The sequence below is a fragment of the Ambystoma mexicanum genome, chromosome 12, assembly GCF_040938575.1.
Source record: "Ambystoma mexicanum isolate Mex_15411 chromosome 12, UKY_AmexF1_1, whole genome shotgun sequence".
NCBI lineage: Eukaryota > Metazoa > Chordata > Amphibia > Caudata > Ambystomatidae > Ambystoma > Ambystoma mexicanum.
Genome location: NC_090936.1, coordinates 664,810,260 through 664,831,550, shown reverse-complemented (window position 1 = coordinate 664,831,550; position 21,291 = coordinate 664,810,260). Strand labels below are relative to the sequence as shown.

The following is a 21,291-nucleotide window of genomic DNA, read 5'->3' as shown; positions in this document are numbered from 1 at the left end:
CCATAGTTGGGGGAGGAATAGAATAGAATTACCTATGCAAAGAAAAAACAGGTGAATTGGGAATTAGGGCAGGGGTATGAGAAATATAGTTTGATTAGTTTACCAGTAAGCGCAAAGGAGGTCGGGGGGGGGGGTCTGTGAAGGTTTATGCCCCCGGGGTAAAGAGTGATCATATATTTGAGTAAACAACGATATGGGAGGAGGAAGTTTGGGAATGTATTTGAATGCCTGAAGTGTCACTCCTTTAATATATGCAGAGTGTTTATAATTTTTCGTTTAAATCCTAGCGGACATTGGATAGGAAAATCACCCTTTATTGGCTTGAGGTAATACTTGCCCAGGGGGCTCGCTAAAAGGAAATGCGCCATAGGACTGCTAAGACAGCACTTCAAGGAGCTCTCAGGGAGACTGGGTGAATGTCACCTGGATCCTATTTTTTGGGCGGAAGTGCGTCAGGAGGCAGTGGCTCTACTCCCCTCACCTGAAGTGGATGCTGGATAGCATCAGACCAGAGCAACAGACCCAAAAGCAGAGGATCACGTGATGACGAGAGACGGGATGTAAACGGAAGACAGACTATGAAAATATACAAGGAGCACTATTGTTCTGTTTCGGGGTGGCGGGGAAGCGGTCAAGAAAAAGTGACATGTACTGTAAGGGGCCAGACTGTTCGGGAGATATAAGGGGAGGCGAATTGGGGGAGGGTATCGTCCCATTACTGCGCAGACAATCACTGCAAAGGCCAAAATATCAAATTTCTAAAGCCACATTTCGCCACATATATATGTGTGAGGGTGGAGGGGGGGGGGGGTCTCTCCCGCACATAAATGCAGTGAAATGGAGTTAAGGGCGGGGGGTGACATTATGGGCTTCACAGTAAAGAAATAGTTTATTTCACATTGATCCCTAGATACTAGCTCCTTGATTCCCATGGGTAGCTCCTGCTTATCAGGTATTGCTAGATGCCCAGGAGCAGCTTTTAACGCATGCCCTACAAATCCTTATTTCAACCCCTGACATATATACACACATTGGGTAATGCGAAAGTGAGATCATCTAAATTGTACAATAGAAACAACAAAAGCAGTTCAAATTAAATGAAATTGTGAACGGTGAAGTTAAAGTCATCCTCCGCTGCAGTCTTCCGGGTCTTCAGCACAATGCTTCTCTTCTTCAGGGTCTTGGCACCAAACAATGATCCGGCAGACAGCTGCAGGACAACTCCTATTGTAATGCTCAAGGATGCCCCAGCCTTCCAACGGCAAGGATCTGCACAATTAAAACTGGCCAGGGCTGTCCAATCCTGGGCAGCCTCTGGCCACACCATAAGCCTTGCAACTGTCAGCCCCTACCTGGAAATTAGATTGGTACAATTCAGTCTGATTCCAATATCCGGCCAGGCTATGCAAAACACAATTTTTACCAGGAATCCAAGCTCGAGCCCACCCAAAGTGCACATCTTCATATGGCATTTCCTGACTTGAGAAGGCAGGAAGAAGGGCAAAGAACAAGATAGCCAAAGGACAGGGTGAAACCGCATGGCACAGCCAATTTGCGAATATGGCACTTAAATCGGCATTATGCGGTAGAAAGAGAAAATTGAATGTAAGTAGAACAAAAAAAAAAATCATAGAACTTCAGGCACTGCCAACCGCCCCAGCAAAAATGTTACTACAGAAAATGAAAAAGGTATACATAGTTCCTCTACAGCATTTCACTATAAGGGATTGTATGCTACAATAAAACAATACAGGAATCTCACAAAGAGGAGATTCCCCCTCACCCCCCCCCCCCTTGCATTAGTAACTATATGGGGCTGCCCATTGCCCCCAAAATAGTGGTGTTGAGCAAGGAAAATAAAGAAAAAATACTTTACTGCCCTCCAAAAGTCAGTAAAGGATGCAAGCCTGGGGGTTCCACTGATGTCATTGGAAGTAAAGTTGCAAAAAGAAAAATCTGCAATCCAATATTTGTCATCCGCAGATCTCTATAACTTTCTCGATCTTTGCTAGGATTAGCTTACTTTGCTCTCTGTCTGAGACTTGTTTATTCTTTACCACAGCTTGTTGTCTTGGTTCATTATAGGTAGGTTTTTCAACTTTTTTTGCCATTCCTAGATCTTATGGTGTTGAAACATTTTGTGAAACATTTTGCTGGTTCTAGACAGGGTTTTCAAAAAGGATAAAGTCTGTTCTTAAAATAACATTGGCAAAAAACAGGTCCACGAGCCGGTGAGATAGATCAGCAGGGTTGGACGCTCGCTGCTGCGATCGGTTTGTAATCTGCAGGTTTGAATCCCAGCAACGCCAGCGCAGCCTTTCATCCTTCTGAGATCGATAAATGATTACCAACTATGGTTAGGATGGTTAATGTATGTAAATATGTTCTATGTACAGCGCTTGGGTGCAGGCGCAATATAAATAACAAATCATTATCATAACAGCTACTCTTCGAAGAATGGTCCGTTCGTCCACTTAAAAAGTTACATCTGATTTAGAGGAGCTCTTGTGTCCAACATGATCTATTGCCTCTTTCTAGCTGCTGCTGAACAACAACTGGGATGACTACTAATTGTGCAAGTAGACACTTTAATATGAGATCTTGTATATTGTTGATTCGCCCAAGAGCATTTCAACCCCATCCTTTGACCCCACCTGATTACTTACTAACTAGGTAGACTCTGGTTCCCACAAAGCAGAAAGAGAACATTACGACGGAGAGTCCCATCTAGAGGAATTCCAACCCTCCAGGTAGCAAGTACTTTGGTTCTGTCGGCTGTTTAAGCAGTCAGTTTTGTAACAGAGGTCCAATTCCTCGCACTTATAGCAAGGAAGGGTGAAGGGAAGGGTGAGAGGAAGGTGTTAACCTCTTCTGTAGTCCTGCTTTTGACAGTCGCTCAACTGATTTAAAGGAGGAACTGACTGGTCTCCCAGCTGCTGTTTTTCCCCATCAATGTTATTGGTATATTATTCCTGCCCCTTTCAATCTCTGTGCCTGAAGAACTAAAATGGTCCATTAGATGGGATCAGACCTGTGCTGGCCTAGTCATATGCTCAAGAAATACGAATTGCTTCACTGAGGGATGCATTTTTGATGTTGCCGGGCCATTATTTGTATCGACAGTGGAACAGCCTCTAGAAAGTTTCCATGTCAATCATCATTATCTTCAAGTCCAAAACTGTGTTTTTGATGAGGCTATTGTGATTTTTGCATTTTCCCCCCCAAAGTAGTATGGGCCTGTTCCACAACGAGCACTAACATCAGGCATCATCAGGGATGCTAATGTGACCAGTGTGCCTCCAAGAGATAACCCCATCTGAGTCAGCGTAAACCAAGTACAATGTTTTGCCCGGTGTAACTAATCTCACGCAACTGACCAAATAATAGGTGGGATACATTATATACACACGGCTGGTTCGTAGCACCTGGGTAAAATCCATTCCATTTTACTGCCAGAACACCTGGTTGATCACAACTGGATGAACAGGCAAGGGGCCTTTCGAACCCGACTGAATGTACTGTGGCTCATCTCTTGACTGCAGCATACACATAAAACGATTTCCCCTTCTCCAGGTGGGCTGCAATTATTGGATAGGCTGGGTCACTACTTTCTGGCAAGACCTAGCATCTCACTTTGGGCACTGTGTGTAGTAACAGCAATTCAAGCCAATGTCTTATTTCTCAGTCTCTAGAATCTCCTCAGTGTTCTCAGTAAGGAGGAATTAAAGATTACAGGCTGGTTTTTAGACTCTTTTAGGCAGCCAAATGGAGTATGATCCCCTCCCACCCCACAAAGACGATGTGGCACACTAAGGTCTGAAATATGGTTTGATGGGGAAAAAAAGCATTCAATAAAAAGCATCTCAGAATTATTTGACGTGGTCTGCCTTTTTAAACCTTGTGACCAAAGACTCCTTTAGCTTACAGTGCCCAACAGGAGTGCAATCTCTGGGATGATTTGCTGTTTAAGAACTCTACAAATGTATGTAAAATGACAAATGTTCAGAGAATCAACTGTGGGGGTAGGGATATGGAAGAAAAGATGAAAAGCAAATGATGATGGTGTTCAAGTGTCACTTTGTTTCTGTTGGCATGTGAAATATTGATTCATGGTTATTGGCACTATGGTACGCAATAAAAATGGTTGGAAAAATAATCCTCATTCGTTCAAAGGAAAAAACAATCCAGCAAAAAACTGGGGCATCCAACAAAGTGAGGTTTAAAAGCAGCAAAAAACTCTTTCCTAAAAAGGCAACAAGTTGAAGTACTCTTCAAAATTGGGACAAAATGTCTATTTTTGTAATTATCCAATCATAACTGAAAGTAACAATGAATCCAACAATATTTGATGGCAGGGGTGGAAGACAGTAAAGAGGATATTATAATGCAGTACAAATGTGTTGCTGTGTGCTTTTTTGCGTATGGCAAATTATCAGTAACCTGTGAGGTTAAAAGCCACTAAGGGCTTTAACTGTACACAAAATAAGAAAGAACGCAGCATCTGTACACGCGCTCACCTTGGATGGAATGCACCCAACATTAAGACATGTTCCTCCGAGAGTTTCATTCTTCTCCACACAGACAGTCTAAAACAAGGAAAGAGAAGAATACAGCCACATGACATTATTTCAGAGTAGAAACATTAGCATCATGCATTTTTTAAAATGATAGCCATACCAAATGACTATGACATGCATTACTTACCGTAAAAGCATTTCTGATGATTGCATCTGCTAAGATTCACATGCTGTGCATATGGTCCGACATCCAGTGGTAACCGCGGAGTATTGCATCTCGTCTTTCGGGGGACCGAAAGGGGACGTCGGCTTAGGCATGTCTCAAGCACTATCCCTATCGTGACTTGTGTAGTACCCAAAATCTCTCACGCGCCGAGGTCCCTCCGATTGTATTTTTTCTGCCATGAGGGAGAACGAGGGCTGGCGAGACAACTAACAGATCTTCCCATTGTCCGCTGGCCTGACACCACTGGCTGTTGAGCCACTCTTGCATGGGACGCATGCGCAGCCGCGCGTGGGGAACCAAGTATATGCATGACGCCATCATCCCTAGCAAACGCATAGCTTTGCGCACCGTCACCTCTCGACTGGCTACATACTGAGGAACCTGAGAGAGCATGTTCTGAACCCTCTCGCTGGAAGGGAAGAATAAACCGTCTTCCGTACGAATTAGAGCCCCCAGGAACTGTTTTACTTGGCTGGGGACTAAGCTAGATTTCTTTTCGTTGATAGAAAATCCCAGGCTGAACAGTAGGTCTACTGTTTTTTGGGTGTTCGAAAAACAAACGTCGAACGAGTCCCCCGTGATGAGCCAATCATCGAGGTAAGGGTAAACTGGAACTGAAAGTCTGCGCAGGTGTGCCGCTGCCACTGCCAGGACCCTGGTAAACACCCTTGGCACCGAGGCTATGCCGAAGGGGAGTACCTTGAACTGGTAGTGTTTGTCCTGAATCACCTTAGGAATTTTCTGTGCGCTGGCAGCATTGAAATATGAAAGTATGCATCTTTCATATCCAATGTTGTCATGAAGTCCCCCTGTTATAGCAATGGGATCACCTCTTGCAGTGTTACCATGTGAAATTTGTGGGGCTTTATGAACTTGTTCGCTGGGTGCAGCTCTAGAACAGGACGCATGGTGAGATCCTTTTTGGGTACAAGGAAGTACACTGAATAGATACCCTCGTTTACCTGAAGAATCGAGACGGCTTCTATGGCGTCCTTTCCCAGCAGCACTTCCACCTCTTGGATTAGGATCTGCAGATGTTCCGGTGAAAGGCGTCGATGTTTCGGCGGTCTGAACTGTGGAGGTCAGGCTAATTCCATGCAGTAACCGTGGGCGACCGTCTTTAAGACCCACTGGTCTGAAGTTATCCCCTCCCATGCCTTGAGGAAAGATGTTAATCGCCCCCCGACCGGGGAGACATGGGAGGAGACCTGGACTTGGTGGTCATTTCCGACCCGAAGTTGACGCTCCTCTGGAATTGGAGCCTCTGCCTCTATTCTTACTGCGCTTCTGACCCCTCTGGGGGTAGTAAGTGGGGCTTGAGTTGAAGTTGCCCGTGCCGAAATTGTTTTGAGCGGCGCGGGCTTGTCCTCGAAAGGACCGCCGAGAATTACTGCCCCTCTGTGAAGAGGGTTTCTGTGAAATTTGGTGCAGCGACTTAATAGTCTCGTGCTCCTTCTTTGCTGTCTCCAACGCATCGTCCACCGCCTTCCCGAAGAGGTTGGCCTCTTCGATGGGTTTGTTGATAATGGATGCCTGGGTCTCAGGCCTGAAGCCCGACGTGCGCAGCCACGCGTGCCTCTTTAGGAGAGTATCCTGTGCGAGAGACCTGCCTGTTGTCTCTGCAGTGTCCAGGGTATTTTTTTACAACATTTTGATTGGCAAGTTTGCCCACCGAGACAATGGCGAGAAGCTTGGCTCTGGTTGGTTCCGGAACCTCTTGAAGGCCTTCCTGGAGTAGGTTCCATTGGGCGTCGACATAGCTTGCCAGTAACGTCGTGTTATTGGCAATCCGGACGGTATAGGCTGCCGCTGACGTAACCCGTTTGCCCTCTTGTACTCCTTGTCCCCGTTACAACCTCTTGGACTCCTTGTCCGGGGGTGACTCTCCCGTGGCAAGGGGAACCCCTGCTCTCTTGCGAGTGTTGGTCACCACCAGCGAGTCTGGGATTGTGTGTCCTTTGATATAAAGCGGGTCGGTGGGGGGAGGGTAGGAAAGGTTTTTCGACCCTTGGGTTCGCAGCTCTAGTCTGAGCGGGTGCGAGTAAGGAAGGGGCCAGCCGTCTTTACAGAGCTCAAGAGAGGGATAGACTGGCTTGCCGGAGGCTTTTCATTAATAATGTCCTCCGCAAAATCTTGTTCGGGCAAGGCATCTAGCGTGGCAATTTTAAAGAATCCCGCTGTTTTTTACAACATGTTGTTGAAAGCCATTTGATCATCCACCGGGGAAGCTTGTCAAATCGGGGTGGATGGGGGAGAGTCGAGGCAAACTATCAGAGATGTGATCGTTCTGCTGGGGGGGGAGTCCCAGTTGTCCGTTTCCCCTTGATCTTCCCCATAGTTGTCCAGAAAAGAAGACGACTCTTCTTCTGTATAGATGTCTCTATACGTGTCCATCTGGACATCTTCTTGATGGTCAACTTGGTGTAGGACATCTAGGTGTTGGACATCTAGTGTTTGAGGCTTAGGGTCTACCCAAGCTTTTTTCGGCAGAGGTTGATCAGAAGCCCTGAAAAACTGCTCCAGCCGATCCATACACCCCTCGAATTGCTCCGTGGTCCACTTCGATGACCCAAATGGACCTAGCTGAGTAGGAACCGTGTTCTCTGTCCTAAGGCGTTGAGAGGATCTCCTCAGGGTGCTTGAGAGGGGTACCTGGCTTTCTTCGTAAGACTCTTCGGGATTGTCTTCCCAATCAGTGGAAAACTTTTTGGTGGATTGGCCCATAACTGTGGGCGGAACCGGTACTAGGCCCACCGCCGTAGCAATCCTATTGATGCTCTTACGGATAGTCACCGAATCTTCGGGAGACAACGCCTCCGATGATGTGTCGGCAGTGAAAATGTCTTCCGCGGCTCCAGAAGGGCCAGCGGATGGCTTCTCGGGTAGAGGCCTATTCGTAGTTTTCGGGCCTGTACGGGCCTGGGAAACCTTGGAATCCGTCGAAGTTTCTTGTTCTGAAACTTTGGCGCGTGTAGTTTGGGGAGTAGCACCCTTGTTCTGTTTCTTATGCCCAGTCATCATGCTCTGCTGCGGATGCGTGGAAGGCTTCGAATCAGACCGATCCGTGGGCGCCGCCGAAGTTTCCGGCGGACCCGTTGGCGCTTTCGCCTTCTTCGACGAAGTCGTCGAGGAGGGGGCTTGGGTTGTGTGCTTTGTGCGGTGCGATTGTACGCACCTGTCACCGGGTGTGGTCCCTGTAGCAATACCGGACTCAAGCCTGGAAGGGTCGGACGGGCGTGGCGGCCATAGAATATTCTGCCTCAAGGTCTATAACGTTCGCGTTGGACGTTTGGTCATCCGATGTACCCCCGTCACTTTCGGCTGGTGTCGCGGCAGGGGAGGGAGGCTCCACGTGTGACATTCCGTACGCGGCCCACCGCTTCAACCAGCGCTCCTTAAGGGATTTAGGTTTAAGGAGTTTACACGCCGAACACCGCTTCTCGTCGTGCTCTAGAGGGAGACAAGCGTTACACGACGTGTGCTCGTCTTTCCACGGATATCTGACCCTACACACAGGGCAGAATCTAAATGGAGTCCTTTCCATAGCAGAAGGGAAAGGTGACCAGACCAAAAAGGAAAGCAGTGGAAAAGAGGAAAGACATAATAACAGTATGGCAAACCCCGAGCCCACTCTCCCTACTGTGTAGGCCAGCCAGAAGGCCCGACCACGTGGAAGTCCGAACGCCGGATCTTAGGCGCCGGAACCCACAGCCGTAGACTATTCCCCCGTAGTCTTCGTCGAAGATGTTCTTGAAGGGCGAAGTGACTTAACGGGAAATAACCGACAATTCGGTAAGTAACAATGTCTTATGAAGAGCTCCGCTATAGGGCGACTAGTTATCTGGGCGGAAAAAACAATCTGAGGGACCTCGGCGCGCGAGGGATTTTGGGTACTACACACATCACGATAGGGATAGTGTTTCAGACACACCTGTGCCGACGTCCCCTTTCGGTCCCCCGAAAGACAAGATGCAATACTCCGCGGTTACCACTGGATGTCGGACCATATGCACAGCATGTGATTCTAAGCAGATTAACAAGCATCAGAAACATTTATACAACCCAAAATGTTTTAGTACACTTTGCTTACAATTTTGTCTGAAAATGCTTCAAAATCTAATTGTGAGGGTGCATGAGATCATGTCTCCAGCCAAGTCAACATTATTGCTGGGTGTTGGGAGTGCTGGACGCCATTCTGTAAAATAGGACACCTTTCCTAGTTTCTTTAAAGCCATTCACAGGAATCAGTAATACATTGCTGCTATCACATCAGACAACTCCCCAAAGTTGCATGCATCCCTAAGTAAGGTCTGGATCCTAGGCACTCTAAGATGGTTAACACCACACTCTTGAAAAAACCCTTCTGCTGATTAAGAAGGCCCTGATAACTATGAAGAGCGTATCCGTAAATAACAAGATCCTTAAAACGAGAGATGGCCAAACAGCTTCCAGAGCATGCAAAGAGCCAGAACATTCCACATATCCATCATTCAAATTTCATATCATAATAAAAAGAAAAATAGGTCTGTACATATGGTGTTAGGAAAGATTTTCTTTTTGCATTTTTACCACCACAGATTGCCATGGGACCCCATTCTTTTTGCTTGTTTTTTTAACCTGGTGTTGACTTTTAAGAAGGACTTCCCTTGCTGGTTTTGCTCATTTTTATGTGTAAAACGACTAGTCCATAATGCTGGCAGAAACTGCTCTCCTTTCGGTGTTGAACTCTCTCCTTTTGGCACGCTATTCTAAACACTCATCTTTTCTTATTCTTCTATATCTATTGGCGGGTTTCGAGACAGTCTATCACTCCCTACTCCCAACTTCACTTTCCTCTTTTGGCCTCTCAGGTCGGTTCTGCATTGGTTTCAGTCTTGCCTCTCTAACAGAACATTTTCAGTCTCTTGGGCGGGCAAGTCTTCTGAATCACTCTCCCTTGACCACGGTGTGCCTCAAGGATCAGTTCTGGGCCCTTTTCTATTCTTGCTCTACACATCACATCTTGCGGCTGTTATTTCCTCCTTTGGGTTGTCCCACCATTTCTATTCAGATGACAACCATTTCTTTCCTTCTACTCTTTCTCTCCTGAAATACACCTTAATCTGCTTGTCTGGTTGCAATAAAATCTTGGATGTCCTCCCATTGTCTCACCTTTAATGCTGCAAAGACTGAGGTACTGTTTTTCCCTGCCAACAATCTATCTCCTTATTTTACATCATCTTTTATATCTTTTCCAACGTCTAAGCTTCCAATTTTATCTACAGCTCGTAATCTTGGTCTCTACTTTGATACTAATCTTTCCTTTTCTCAACACATCTCACTAACTGCTCGTTCTGGTCTCTTTCACCTCTACAACATTTGTAAGGCCCGTCCATTACTTACTTTTCAGGCATTCAAACTTCTGATCTCTTCCTCATTTTTTTCTTGACTTTTCTATTGCTCGTCTGTCCGATTTGGCCTCCCGAAACTCTCATCTTGCCCCACTAAAATCAGTGTTCGACTCTTCCATTCATCTTTTGTGTCTTATCTCACCCCAGGACTCTATTACTGCACCTCTTAAAACACTTGGTTGGTTATCTTTTCACTCTCAAATTAAATTTAACTTTCATTGTCTTGTATTTAAATCTCTTCATGGTCTTGCTCGCGGCTATCTTGCTGCACTAATATCCAAGTCCCTGCACGCTCGCTTTTTCGTTCTACTCACTTTTTGCTCTTGGCTCCTCGTCCCCATGTGCTCAGTCCTGCTTTTGTTCCTTTGAGCTTCTTGCTCCTATCCATTGGAACATTCTCCCACTTTATCTTTGCTCCATTTCTACCTATTCTTTGTTTCGTGTTCCTCTGAAATCCCATCTGCTTCAAAACAGGTCAGTGATTGTTCTCTGGATTTTATTGTTTATACATTTATTTTGTAACCATTTGTATCCTATGTAAAGCGCTTTGGCTTAAGCAGCTAAATAAAATATAAAAGACAAATACAACTGATGAATTCTTGTATTTTTACAATTGCACACATCACCTTACTGTGAAGTGCAGGATACTATGTATCCTCAGATCTTTTTATATAATGGTGTTTTGGTTACTTTAACAATGTGCCTAAGACAAGCTGATGGCAGCTGTGTGATTTTTACTGTTTTAATGTTCTTTTACTCGTGCACTTTTACATTTACCAGGAATGGCTACTAAAGATGGCTAGCACCCGAAGATGGCCATCAACACAGCCCAGCAGCCCCCTGACCACCCAAGGATCACCCCTGCAGCTGACCATCATCGACTCCAGTTATTGGCCCAGTGAAGCCCTGCTCTTCTGCTTGAACTAAAAAAAGACCCTTGTTGGTGCTTCAATCCTGGGACTTTTGGGAACAACCAATCTCGACCCCTGCACAAGGATGTGTGCCTTCTGAGCATTCAGAAGTGTCCCTGGACCAACCAGCTAGCTTCTGGACTACCTCCCTGCAGCCATCATCATTCCGAGTAGAGCCTTGGAAGTTCTTTAGCTTATGTTGCAAGTCACCTGCTCCTACATTTTCAGCCGTCTCACTTCAAGAAATATTTGCTGGGGTTGCGCTTCTGTGTTCACCACTGTACGATCACCTATCATCGCCTTACCATGGTGACCTTCGTTGGCACACTCCTTCAATCCTGTGAGGTGTCCTGGGGCGTTTGCACCGCTGAAGGCTTCATCTTTCGTTTTGGGTCTCCTTCAGGAAGCTAACTGAAACAGTTTACTGTGCAACGTGACAGACTCCTGACCCAGAAAGTGATCTCTGCATCCGTGATATCTCTGGGGCCTTCCTCTCCCAAATCAAGCACAGAAGATTGTGTCCCCAACATATTCCGGAAGACCTGCAGTAGTATCTCAAAGAATAGGAGTCAGGGAGTAAGTTAAAGGGAACATACCTGTTTCTGTCCCCCATCTTCCATCGGGTAACAATGGCCAGTACGGACCCAAACTCATTCAGACCTAAACTTTGATGGTGGAACCGGGGTTAAGGATCCTTCCATAGGTCTGTCCTATTGTGTCCGATTGAGCCGAGTACTCATCTGAACTTTACTGAATTCTTATCCAAATTTGGAAACTTTCTAAAAAATAAAAATAAAAAAAACACAGCTCACCGCATCCTTTCTAAATAGATTTACCTGAAGAAGCAATACTTTGTAACTTATGGCTTTTGGGCACAAGGCCCCATACCAGGGTCTTTCCTGTTTACTATAGACCGGGTGGCCTCCCAGAACTCTCCCACCAGGAATAGTTTTGGAAATCCATCTTAACATATGGCGATCCCAAAAAAAGTCTTCACAGCATTGGGCCAAGACAGAACTAACTGTTCTTGGTGCAGATATCATAAGCAACATGGTGAGCACAAGATTCTCCTGAAACGTCTGGGAGACTGAACAGAGATAGAGGGGAAAGCATTTTACAGCTCAATTACTTGCTCTCGAACTGTAGCATATCCAACAGAATGGACTGAACCCACACAGACTTTCTTATGGAAGTGTAATTCTTTTCAACTTTTAAACCAACCAGTGTATTGAGACTCACCATGTACAAGTCCACAACTGTGCAGACAAGACCCTGGCCAGCGTTAAAATAGAACAAGCTGAAAAAGTGGAGTGTTTCCTTTTTCTTAATTGGGCACAGAGGTGCCAAAAATGGAATGGTGTCCCCCATCCGTCACGTGACCAGAACTGCTTCCTAGCCATTGCTTAAAGTTGGGAATCTTGGAATTCTGCTTTTTTGAGGCTTCTAAATAACCCAGAATTAAACAAGGGCTCGAAAGCACAAACGACCTGCCAAGAATGATTAGGTCATTGCTGCCACTTAACTTGGACCACTTAGTGGAACTTGCAGGATCACTAATCCTACTGAGCCTGGACTATGCCAACATTTTTAAATTTTTTTTATTTTTTATTACTTGATTTAATTGTTCTGAGACAATTTTTACAAGATTTCTAGATGAAGGTCCAGCGGGACGAAAGGAAAAAGAAGGGAATAGGAAAAACAAAAAAGAGAAGAGGGAGGTCAGAGACGAAAGATTAACAAAGGCTGAAAGAGACTGTTTCCAAGTCTGTTATCTTTGTTAATGGACTACTCAAATCCTCCTCCCCAGGTCGTCTTTTTTCCTTTCCCTTTTTCGTCTTCAAGGGATCAGGGCGGTTTAAAATGCCAAGTCCTTCAAAGAAGCCCACTACGGCGATAATCTATCTGGGTTTTTCACCACTCATCAAGTTGGTCCAACATTCCTCCTAGTCAAAGCAGTGCGAGTTGGTAAAGAGATGACCCAGGTGAAGATCACGCTGGTTACCCACTCCTTGCATCTTAATAGGAGGTGTTTTACAGTTTCAACTGTGTCTGGAAGTTCACAGAATCAACATGAACTGGAGTTCGATTGTTTCCATCTAGCTAGCACTTCCTTAGTGTATACCAGGTTCAGTCGAATGCGCATGAAGTTTTCACGAAGCTTCCTGCCCGGACATTTTTGCAGGTAGGATCTTGTTCCGTTAACTTTGGCAGGATTGAATGGCCAATTCAGGGTTAGCTTGGAGGTGTGCACATCGTCTAGTGTTTGAATCCAGTCTCTCTCCATGAGATGCCTTTTTACTTTTTCTGAGTTGGAAAGGAGTTCCTCTTGGGAGCTGCCCACCCAGGCAAGGCAGTTTTTGTTCTTCGTCACCCAGGATTGTAGCATCTTACACGAACCAGCCTGAATTTCCTGCTTTATGGCCTTCAGGATAAGCGGTGGAGATGGCAGGAGAGTTTTTCTGTAAAGTAAGAGTTTGTTCCGAGCTACAATTGAGCTCAACGATTGAAGGGTTAGTTCCCTCCTGATTAGGACCACTGGTGTAGACTGTGGTAGGTTTAGTACTTTTTTCCAGTATGAACCTTCTAATATCTGCCAGAAGTTGTTAGGGAGAATTCTCTGTAAAGGCTAATTTCCCAAAACTAGTGAGTCCCCCAGCAGCTTTGCTGGATTTTTGGGGTTTATTTTTTTCTCTTGCCAAGAGTGACTCTTTTTCTCCCACTCTTAGGCAGGATTTGAGAATGTCCTTTGACTTTGTAATGTGTTCTATGGGCTATGGGGTCTTTTACTCCATAGGGCTTCATGTGTTTTTGGTATGTGTGTTACACAGCACCCTCAGTGCAGTAATACAGGGGTGTCAGTGACCCCCAAACAGACTCCATACCCTGGGACTGACTACTGTCTCCCAGGGCATGTAAAGTCACCATTGACTTTACTAGTCTTAAATTGTGAACAGAACCATTACAAACCATCATATTGTGGACGTACTGATAGGGGTAATTCGATTGCCCCTGGGTCTGTTTTTTAAGGGGGCACTGTCCAGTCCCCCCATGTCAAGTTTCTGGCTGGTGGCAGTGGTTACCACGCGAAATATTCCACCGGAGTATTTCCTATGGGATTTTCCCATTCATTTTAAACGCACCACTTTTTTTGGTGCAATGTTAAAGATACCGCTGGGTTATTTTTTAATATTTATTCCCCGGTTGGGTCTTTTTGCCAGGACTCGGTTTTAAATTGGCGTTTGTGTTCGCCTCTGTAACTCCAACCCAAGTCGAGCCCTTTGTTCCACTTTTGGCGGGCTTCTGCACAGAAGCCTCCAAAAGTGGTGCCACTCTGTCTGGGTCTACAGGATGTGTGGGAGAGGGGAATAGGCACCCTGGACTGAGTTGCCTTGGCAACTCAAGTCGCACTCTTGCGTGATTGGCCCAGCGGTGAGCCTCACGGCTCACCACTTAGCATGTTTGATTGACAGCTAGGCTGGTGAATGGGGGTTTTGCTGCATAAAAGCAGGGCTTTGGGGACTGGAACTTCAGAAGTCGCCACAGGACCTAAAGAATCCGAAGAGGGGAGAAGCTGAGCCATCTACAACACCACCACCGGTGGAACCCTGCTGTAAGAAACTCACCACTTTCCCGACGACAGAAGATCTTCTTCCAGGAGAGTCTTCTTCCCTTTGAGCTGGTGGGACCAACCAGTTCGCCTTTTTTGCCTTCCTGGATCGTCTTGTGGTCGAATCGCCCGTGCCAAGCATTCCGGCGGCCGGATAGCCACGCTTCACCACTACTGCAAATAAAAGGGTAGTACCTTTTAACCGGGAAACTCCACGGCTGGTTTCTTCCCTGGCAGTGCAACGATCTCCAGCTTTCCTCCACGTCGAGATCTTCTCTTCCCCTGGACGAAGCACCGACTTGCACCCGCTGCCAGGAAGAACTGCCCGCGCTGGAGCTTTCTCACCATTTCAGGTACTGTGTCCCGCCTGGTCTCCCTTGCAACAGACTGTTCAAGGTGTCCCGTAAATCCTGGACTCTCTATCCTGGGGTGACCTCGGACCTGTTAACATCACCTTTCTAACTTGAACCAACCTCTTTTTGACTTTCCTGCAAAGACTTTTAGTGCATTTCCACTGTGTGATCTTGGGTACATTCCGCCTTGCTCTCTCCAAGAGTGGGCCTGGCCTATGAACTTTTTGCGCTACAGTAGATCCTGCCTTTCTTGACTTGCTGTGGTTCTTTAAAAGTGTTGGTATTGTGTGTTTTCCTATTTCTGCCTTTTCTCTCCCTTTTTAAATAATTATTGGAGTGCCATCTATGGTTACGCGCTCACCTCTGTTTTGCTAAATAAGTGGGGTATTAACTTAGACTTGTCAAATAATTAATTAGGGAGGTGTATATATTACTAGTGACTGTGTTTGAACTTGCTTGACATATTAGTGCCAGTGTAAATTTACAAGCGTTTTTTTAAATAAATTATATACTTTTATACAAAAGCTCTGGTCGGTGTTTGCTTGTACTAATGTATTTTGAGCCCTATTGTGTATACTCTACATACTGCCTAACTCTTCTTGAGAGAAGTCTGACTGCTCAGCCACAGCTACCAGGTAAATCTGGGTGGTACAGACTGCTACCAATTGGGTTTACTGCTAACACCTGTAGTCTTAAACTTTTTGCAGTTGTCCCTAAGGGAACTGCACAGGTTTCTGCCTAACAGAAGTTTGCGGGAATATATGGCATCGCTTCAGCGCCGTAGGTTAAGGCAGGGGTTACCTTCATCCTGTAAAATGTCAGAGCTGGTACCAGAGAAAAGCGACCATATTTGTTTAATAGGATTCTCGTCTGTGTGATTAAGCATCGTCGTTTTTTCCAAAAGTTTTAGCACATCGAGTCTTCTTTTCTCTCTTTGTTCAGTGTAACCCCTAGGTATCTGAATTTGTTAGCAAATTCTAGGGCCTGGTCTTCAATTGTCCAAGCGAAGGTCTCCCCTTTTCTCGTTTCAACCCCAAATCCCCCCCCCCTCCCCCGAGTCATCTGTAAGTTGTTAGCTTTCAGGTAAGAATCTAGATTTGTACGTTGTCTTTGCAGTCCTATTGGCGTTTGGTCCATCAAGATTATATCGTCTGCGTACAACAGTCTTGATATTTTCTCTTCACCTAGCTTTGGAGGGAAACTTCTCACCTTGAACTTGTGTTCCTTGTAGTCGGCAATATACGCATTATATAGTGCCGGGGAAAGTGGGCATCCTTGCTTGACGCCACGAGTCGTTTCAATCCAAGATGATAAAAGGCCTTGGTGGTTGATGCGTACACTCATCGATGTTCCACTGTACAGTTCCTGGATAGGGTTCAAGATCGCAGGCGGGCAATGTTGTAGGTTAAGTTTTTCCCATAGGAGTGCCCTATCAACACAGTCAAAGGCCCGAGTCAGGTCTATGAAGGCCAAGTACATTTTCGGGCTGCTCTCATGTACTTTTGCCTTCAGGACGCTCAAGGCTAGGATGTTGGCCATCGTCCCTAGGTTTTTTACAAAACCTGCTTGTAGAGGATCGTACACTTTGGCTGACTTCGTCCAGTCTTGGAAACCTTCCAGAATGAATGATGCAAAAAGCTTCCCAATAGAATCCAATAAAGCTATTTGTCGGTAGTGGCTGGGATTATCTATTGTACCCTTTTTGAAGATTGGCACTACTATTGCCTTTTTCCAGGATGGTGGAATTGCAGCTGATCGAATGCAGTTTTTGAAGACTTCTCCAATAAACGTTGCCCAAGTCTCTGCGCTTTGTTCTAGATCGAAGTTGGTGATTCCATCAGGACCAGCCGCGCGGGAACCATTGAGTTTCATAATTTTGTCAGTGATGGTTTCCTGATCCTTTGGGAGCTGCCACGTTGCTTTCGATGTTATTGAAGTGTAGGCGGTAGAGTGCTCGGGGGCACTGTAAAGGACACTTAAGTGTTTTATCCACCTGTATTCTCCCACTGCATTCGTAAGTAGTTGGTTATCGCCCTTAGCCTTTGCGTTAACTAGCGACCAGAAGCCCCTTGTCTTCTTGCTGCAGATGGTCCTCAGCATCGTTTCTTCGTCGTCTTGATTTGTCTTCTGGTGGCTCTCAGCCAAGATTGGTACTGCTTGATAGCTTTCACTGCGACCGCTTCCTTTATTTTTGAGCAGGATTTGTTGGCTTCGCGTTTCAATCTGCTAATTAATTTCCTTCTCTCTACCAGTTGTCTATTAAAGACGTGGGCAGTAGAGGTTGGATGCACGGAAGGTTTTCTCGTGTTCAGTTTGAAGGTTGAAAGCACTGCCGAATAGTCTGCTGTATTCCGGCTGTTTGCATTTTCCTTGGTCATTGCGCCAATGTAGTTCTGTGTCAAAGCAATGATTGCCTTATTCGTGAGGCGCAGGCATGTGCCGTAATTATTGACCTCCAAGTTTGGGTTCATGAAGCTTTTTTCCAGTTTACTTGTAAACCACGCATAGGATAGTATATTGTGGTCGCTGTATTTAGTCTTTGTCACTTTGAACGACTCAGTATACTTCAGCAGGCTTCGTGACACGTAGATGTAGTCTATCACTGCCACATATCCCTTACTCTCCCACGTAGGGGTGTGTTGGGGTTTGGTGTCTTATGCGAAGTGGAGGTTGTGCAGGTCCCTTGACTCTATTAGTGTTGACCAGAGGCCTGCTCGGCCTAGGGGACTTGCTTGGCGAGAGATTAAGTCGACATTGAGATCGCCTGCTTTGATTATGTGATTAACTTCATCTTCGGTCAGGGCAGAATCGATTATCGCTTCCAGCTCAGTCTGGAAGCTCTCATTAGATGTTCGGAGAGGGTTCCAGTAAATGTTCAGGAGTAGAATAGTTTCCTGCTTCTTTATTCTACAAGTTGGTATTGTTGTGGGCCAATTGATGGAGGCTAGTATAAATTTCGTTGCCTTGGTAACATTTATTAAAGTCAGGCCACAGCCTGATTTTATGGCTGTTAATAGGCCTGACCGCGGTCTTCCCTTGGGGCCGGATATTGGGCTAACTCAAATCCGTCCAATACAGGTTTTACGGTGAGCCATGTCTCTCGGAGACAGAGTATGTCGTAGTTGGATAGATTTACATCCGTTTTTGTAGTCAGATGGGAGAAACCCCTAGACTAATAGCAATGTTGTGTCATTAGTTGATCGCTGGGTACTGAACGTTGTCCGAGCCTCGTGACTTTCGTTTAATGATGGCTATTTGCTTCTTAGCTTGTTCACTTGGCATTTGAACCAATCACTTTTGTCTTCTTTGAAGGTTGTGTGCCTGGACTCAGTGATGTTGCGCCTTATTTCGCTTTTGGGGGCCCTTGCGTCTTCCTTTGCGCTTCTTAGCTGTTTGTGGCCAGGGTCCTCTGAGGTTCTCTCGTCTGGCTGTTGTCTGTCCCATGCATGTCGTTTCAAGCCCTTTACCTGTTCCCACAAAGGCCAGGGCATTTTCATGTTCCGAGTTCCGGGGGCTTCAGTTTGATATGCATTATTTTGAGTCCCAGTCTCCCTTGCGGGTGCTCCCGGTGTAGCTCTCTGGCAAGATGATCTTATTCTTCGTGGGGGGAATTCGAAGGATCTACTTGGGTTTCTGCCTCGCGGTGGGGAATGTTGGCACAGTGGAGTAGCCGGTTGCTTTCCTGCATGCAGGATGTCGTGCTTATCCTCCATCGCCAAAGTTAAGTCAAGGCCCAAGTTTTTTAGATCATCTTTGGCACTCCAGAGCAATTTTTGGGTTTTGATTGTGTCAACGTGCAGGTAAGAGCTATCCTTTCTTCCATTGGGATTCGGTTACAGTCTGTCAATGGTTGGTGGACAGGCTTGGAGGAGTTTAACGTGCTTAAAGATGTTTGCAATTGCCCCATTATTCAAGGTCCAGTTATCGTGTTCTTCCCAACGTCTTTGGAGATTGAATGTGCGTGTGGATCTCTCTTTTGGTTTAGGGATTGGGTCAAGGGGTCATTTGGTCTCCCGTGGGAGATGTACGCTTACGTTTTCTTTTGGGTCATGAACCCTTGACTTGTAGTGAATTTTAGTTTTACTGAGGGGCAGCATGTGTCCTTCTAGCCTCTGAAGTAAGGCGAGTCTTCTTGCCCTCTTGCGTGCGTTTCTTTTCGAGGCACGTTGTGGTTAGTTTTTCTGTTTCTTCGTAGGTGAATGAACTCCCGGGGATGCAGAATGTCTGCACTTGTGGCCTTGCTGGATGAACAGTTTATCGCCTGTCGAGCTGCGAGTATTCCTGAATGCCTCCTTCAGAGATCGCTAGGTTGGTGCCGTAGGTGAGGTAACTTTGAATGACACCACCTTCTTGGAATCTTCGACCGGTTGGGACTACTTTTTTCCTTATCCGATCTTGGATTTCTACAAGCTCAGATTCGGAATCTTCAACTGTGTATAAACTAATTTTCATTAGATCGATTGAACCTTCTGAAGAAGCTACTTCAGAGGTCTCTGCGTTGTTCAGGACTTCTATGTTTTGAGAATTTGACATCGTCTCCTGGGTGATTCTGGTATGGCAATGTACAGTTACCTTGAGGTTTGGGTTCTTTCCTGGTTTATTAGTGCCTCTCCCCGCTGGGAAGCTCTCCCTGCGGTCTGCCGTTAATTTCTGTGGTCTCAGTGTGGTCTGCTTCTTGGGATCTTTCTGAGTCGATCCCTTTTGCGTGAAAATGTCAAACGCGGGGAAGATGTGGTCTGCCGTAAAGGTGAAGATTGGAGAAGGCGTCGGCTTGGGGCTTTCGTTGCGAGGTTGTCTCTGCTCACCTTTGTCTGTTTGTGGCCCACGGTTGTCAGTTTCTCCCCCATTTGTCTGTCTTTGCTCACCACTTTCGGGGCCAAAGTCAGGTCCAGAATGATTTTTTCTTCTGTTTGCTCTGGGTGCTTGTTGATTTTTGCTCTGAAGCACTTTTGTTTATCCCAGTGTTGGAACTAGAGAGACTTTGTCTTTCTTCCCCGTTGTGGTAATAACTCCCCTGTGAATTTCTGGACTTGGCCGTCACAAATCCCTTTAAGGAACAAGTTACTTACCTGTAACTGTTGTTCTCCAGCGTGTGTCTGGCATGGATTCACATGCTCATGAATATTCCCCGTCAGGCTGGGAATCCTCGGTAAAGAAAAATCAGTATCAGTTTCGTTTCTGATCTGTCTTTCGTAGTAGTAACCAATCTCTGATCTCTGCGTCATACTGACCACAGCCAATGACTGCCATCTCCCTAAACCCCGCCTCTGGCAGCCATCTTCAGATTTGGTAGCACGTAAAGTGGCAGTATGACCAAGTGAAGAGCCGCAGAGGGGTAGGCGGGAGGGTTTGCATGTGAATCCATGCCAGACCCATGCTGGAGAACAACAGTTACAGGTAAGTAACTTGTTCCTTCTCCAGCATGGGGTCTGGCATGGATTCACATGCTCATGAATAAAAGAATACATAGCAGTACACACATGCACAACCACGGGAGGTGGCAACAGGCTCAACATTAAGCAGTACAACAACTCAACATTAAGCATCTCTTACCTTCTCACCAGGCTCACCTTAGGTGAACAGGTTGCGCAGCACTGCTTGGCCGACCCTGGACTCCTGCCTGGAATCCCAGTCGACGCAGTAGAATTTCGTGAAGGTGTGCGTCGACCTCCACGTAGCAGCCCTGCAGATATCTAGCAGGGGCACACCAGATAGGAATGCTGTGGTAGCTGCGATCTCTCTGGTGGAATGGGCTCTCGGACGGCCGGGCAGTGGTCGGTTTGCCAAACGATGACAGTACATGATACAGCCGGAGAGCCATCTGGAAATGGAAGCCTTCGAGAGAGCCTTCCCCTGATTGACAGGTCCAAAGTTCACAAAAAGTTGGGACGTCTACCGAAAACTCTTAGTGCGGTCCACGTAGAACTTCAGCGCTCTAGCCACATCCAGCGAGTGCAAAGTCCTTTCAGCCGGCGACGAAGGCGACGGGAAGAAAACAGGCAACACCAAGGGTTCGTTGAGGTGGAAGTCCGACGGCACCTTTGGCATGAAGGAGGGGTGCGTCCTGAGCACTACCCTCGTGTCGTGAAAAGTCAAGTACGGGGGCTTGCAGGAAAGGGCCTGGATCTCTCCAACCCATCGTGCGGAGGTGATGGCCACAAGAAACGCTGTTTTCCACGACAAGAACTTCAAAGGAGCTGAGTGCAGAGGCTCGAACGGAGGTCCCATGAGCTTGGTCAGCACCACGTTGAGCTCCCACGCCAGGGCCGGAGCCTTCACCGGCGGGA

General features: G+C 46.3%; 1 protein-coding gene across 1 annotated transcript in view; it reads right to left on the bottom strand.

The window, feature by feature from the left end:
• The window catches only part of DLD (dihydrolipoamide dehydrogenase), a 644,498-nt gene that overhangs the window by 474,981 nt on the left and 148,226 nt on the right, over positions 1-21,291 (bottom strand). Inside the window, exon 4 of the mRNA XM_069629155.1 lies at positions 4,518-4,586. Within this exon, the coding sequence (XP_069485256.1) occupies positions 4,518-4,586 (69 nt within the window). The remainder of the gene's footprint in view (positions 1-4,517; positions 4,587-21,291) is intronic.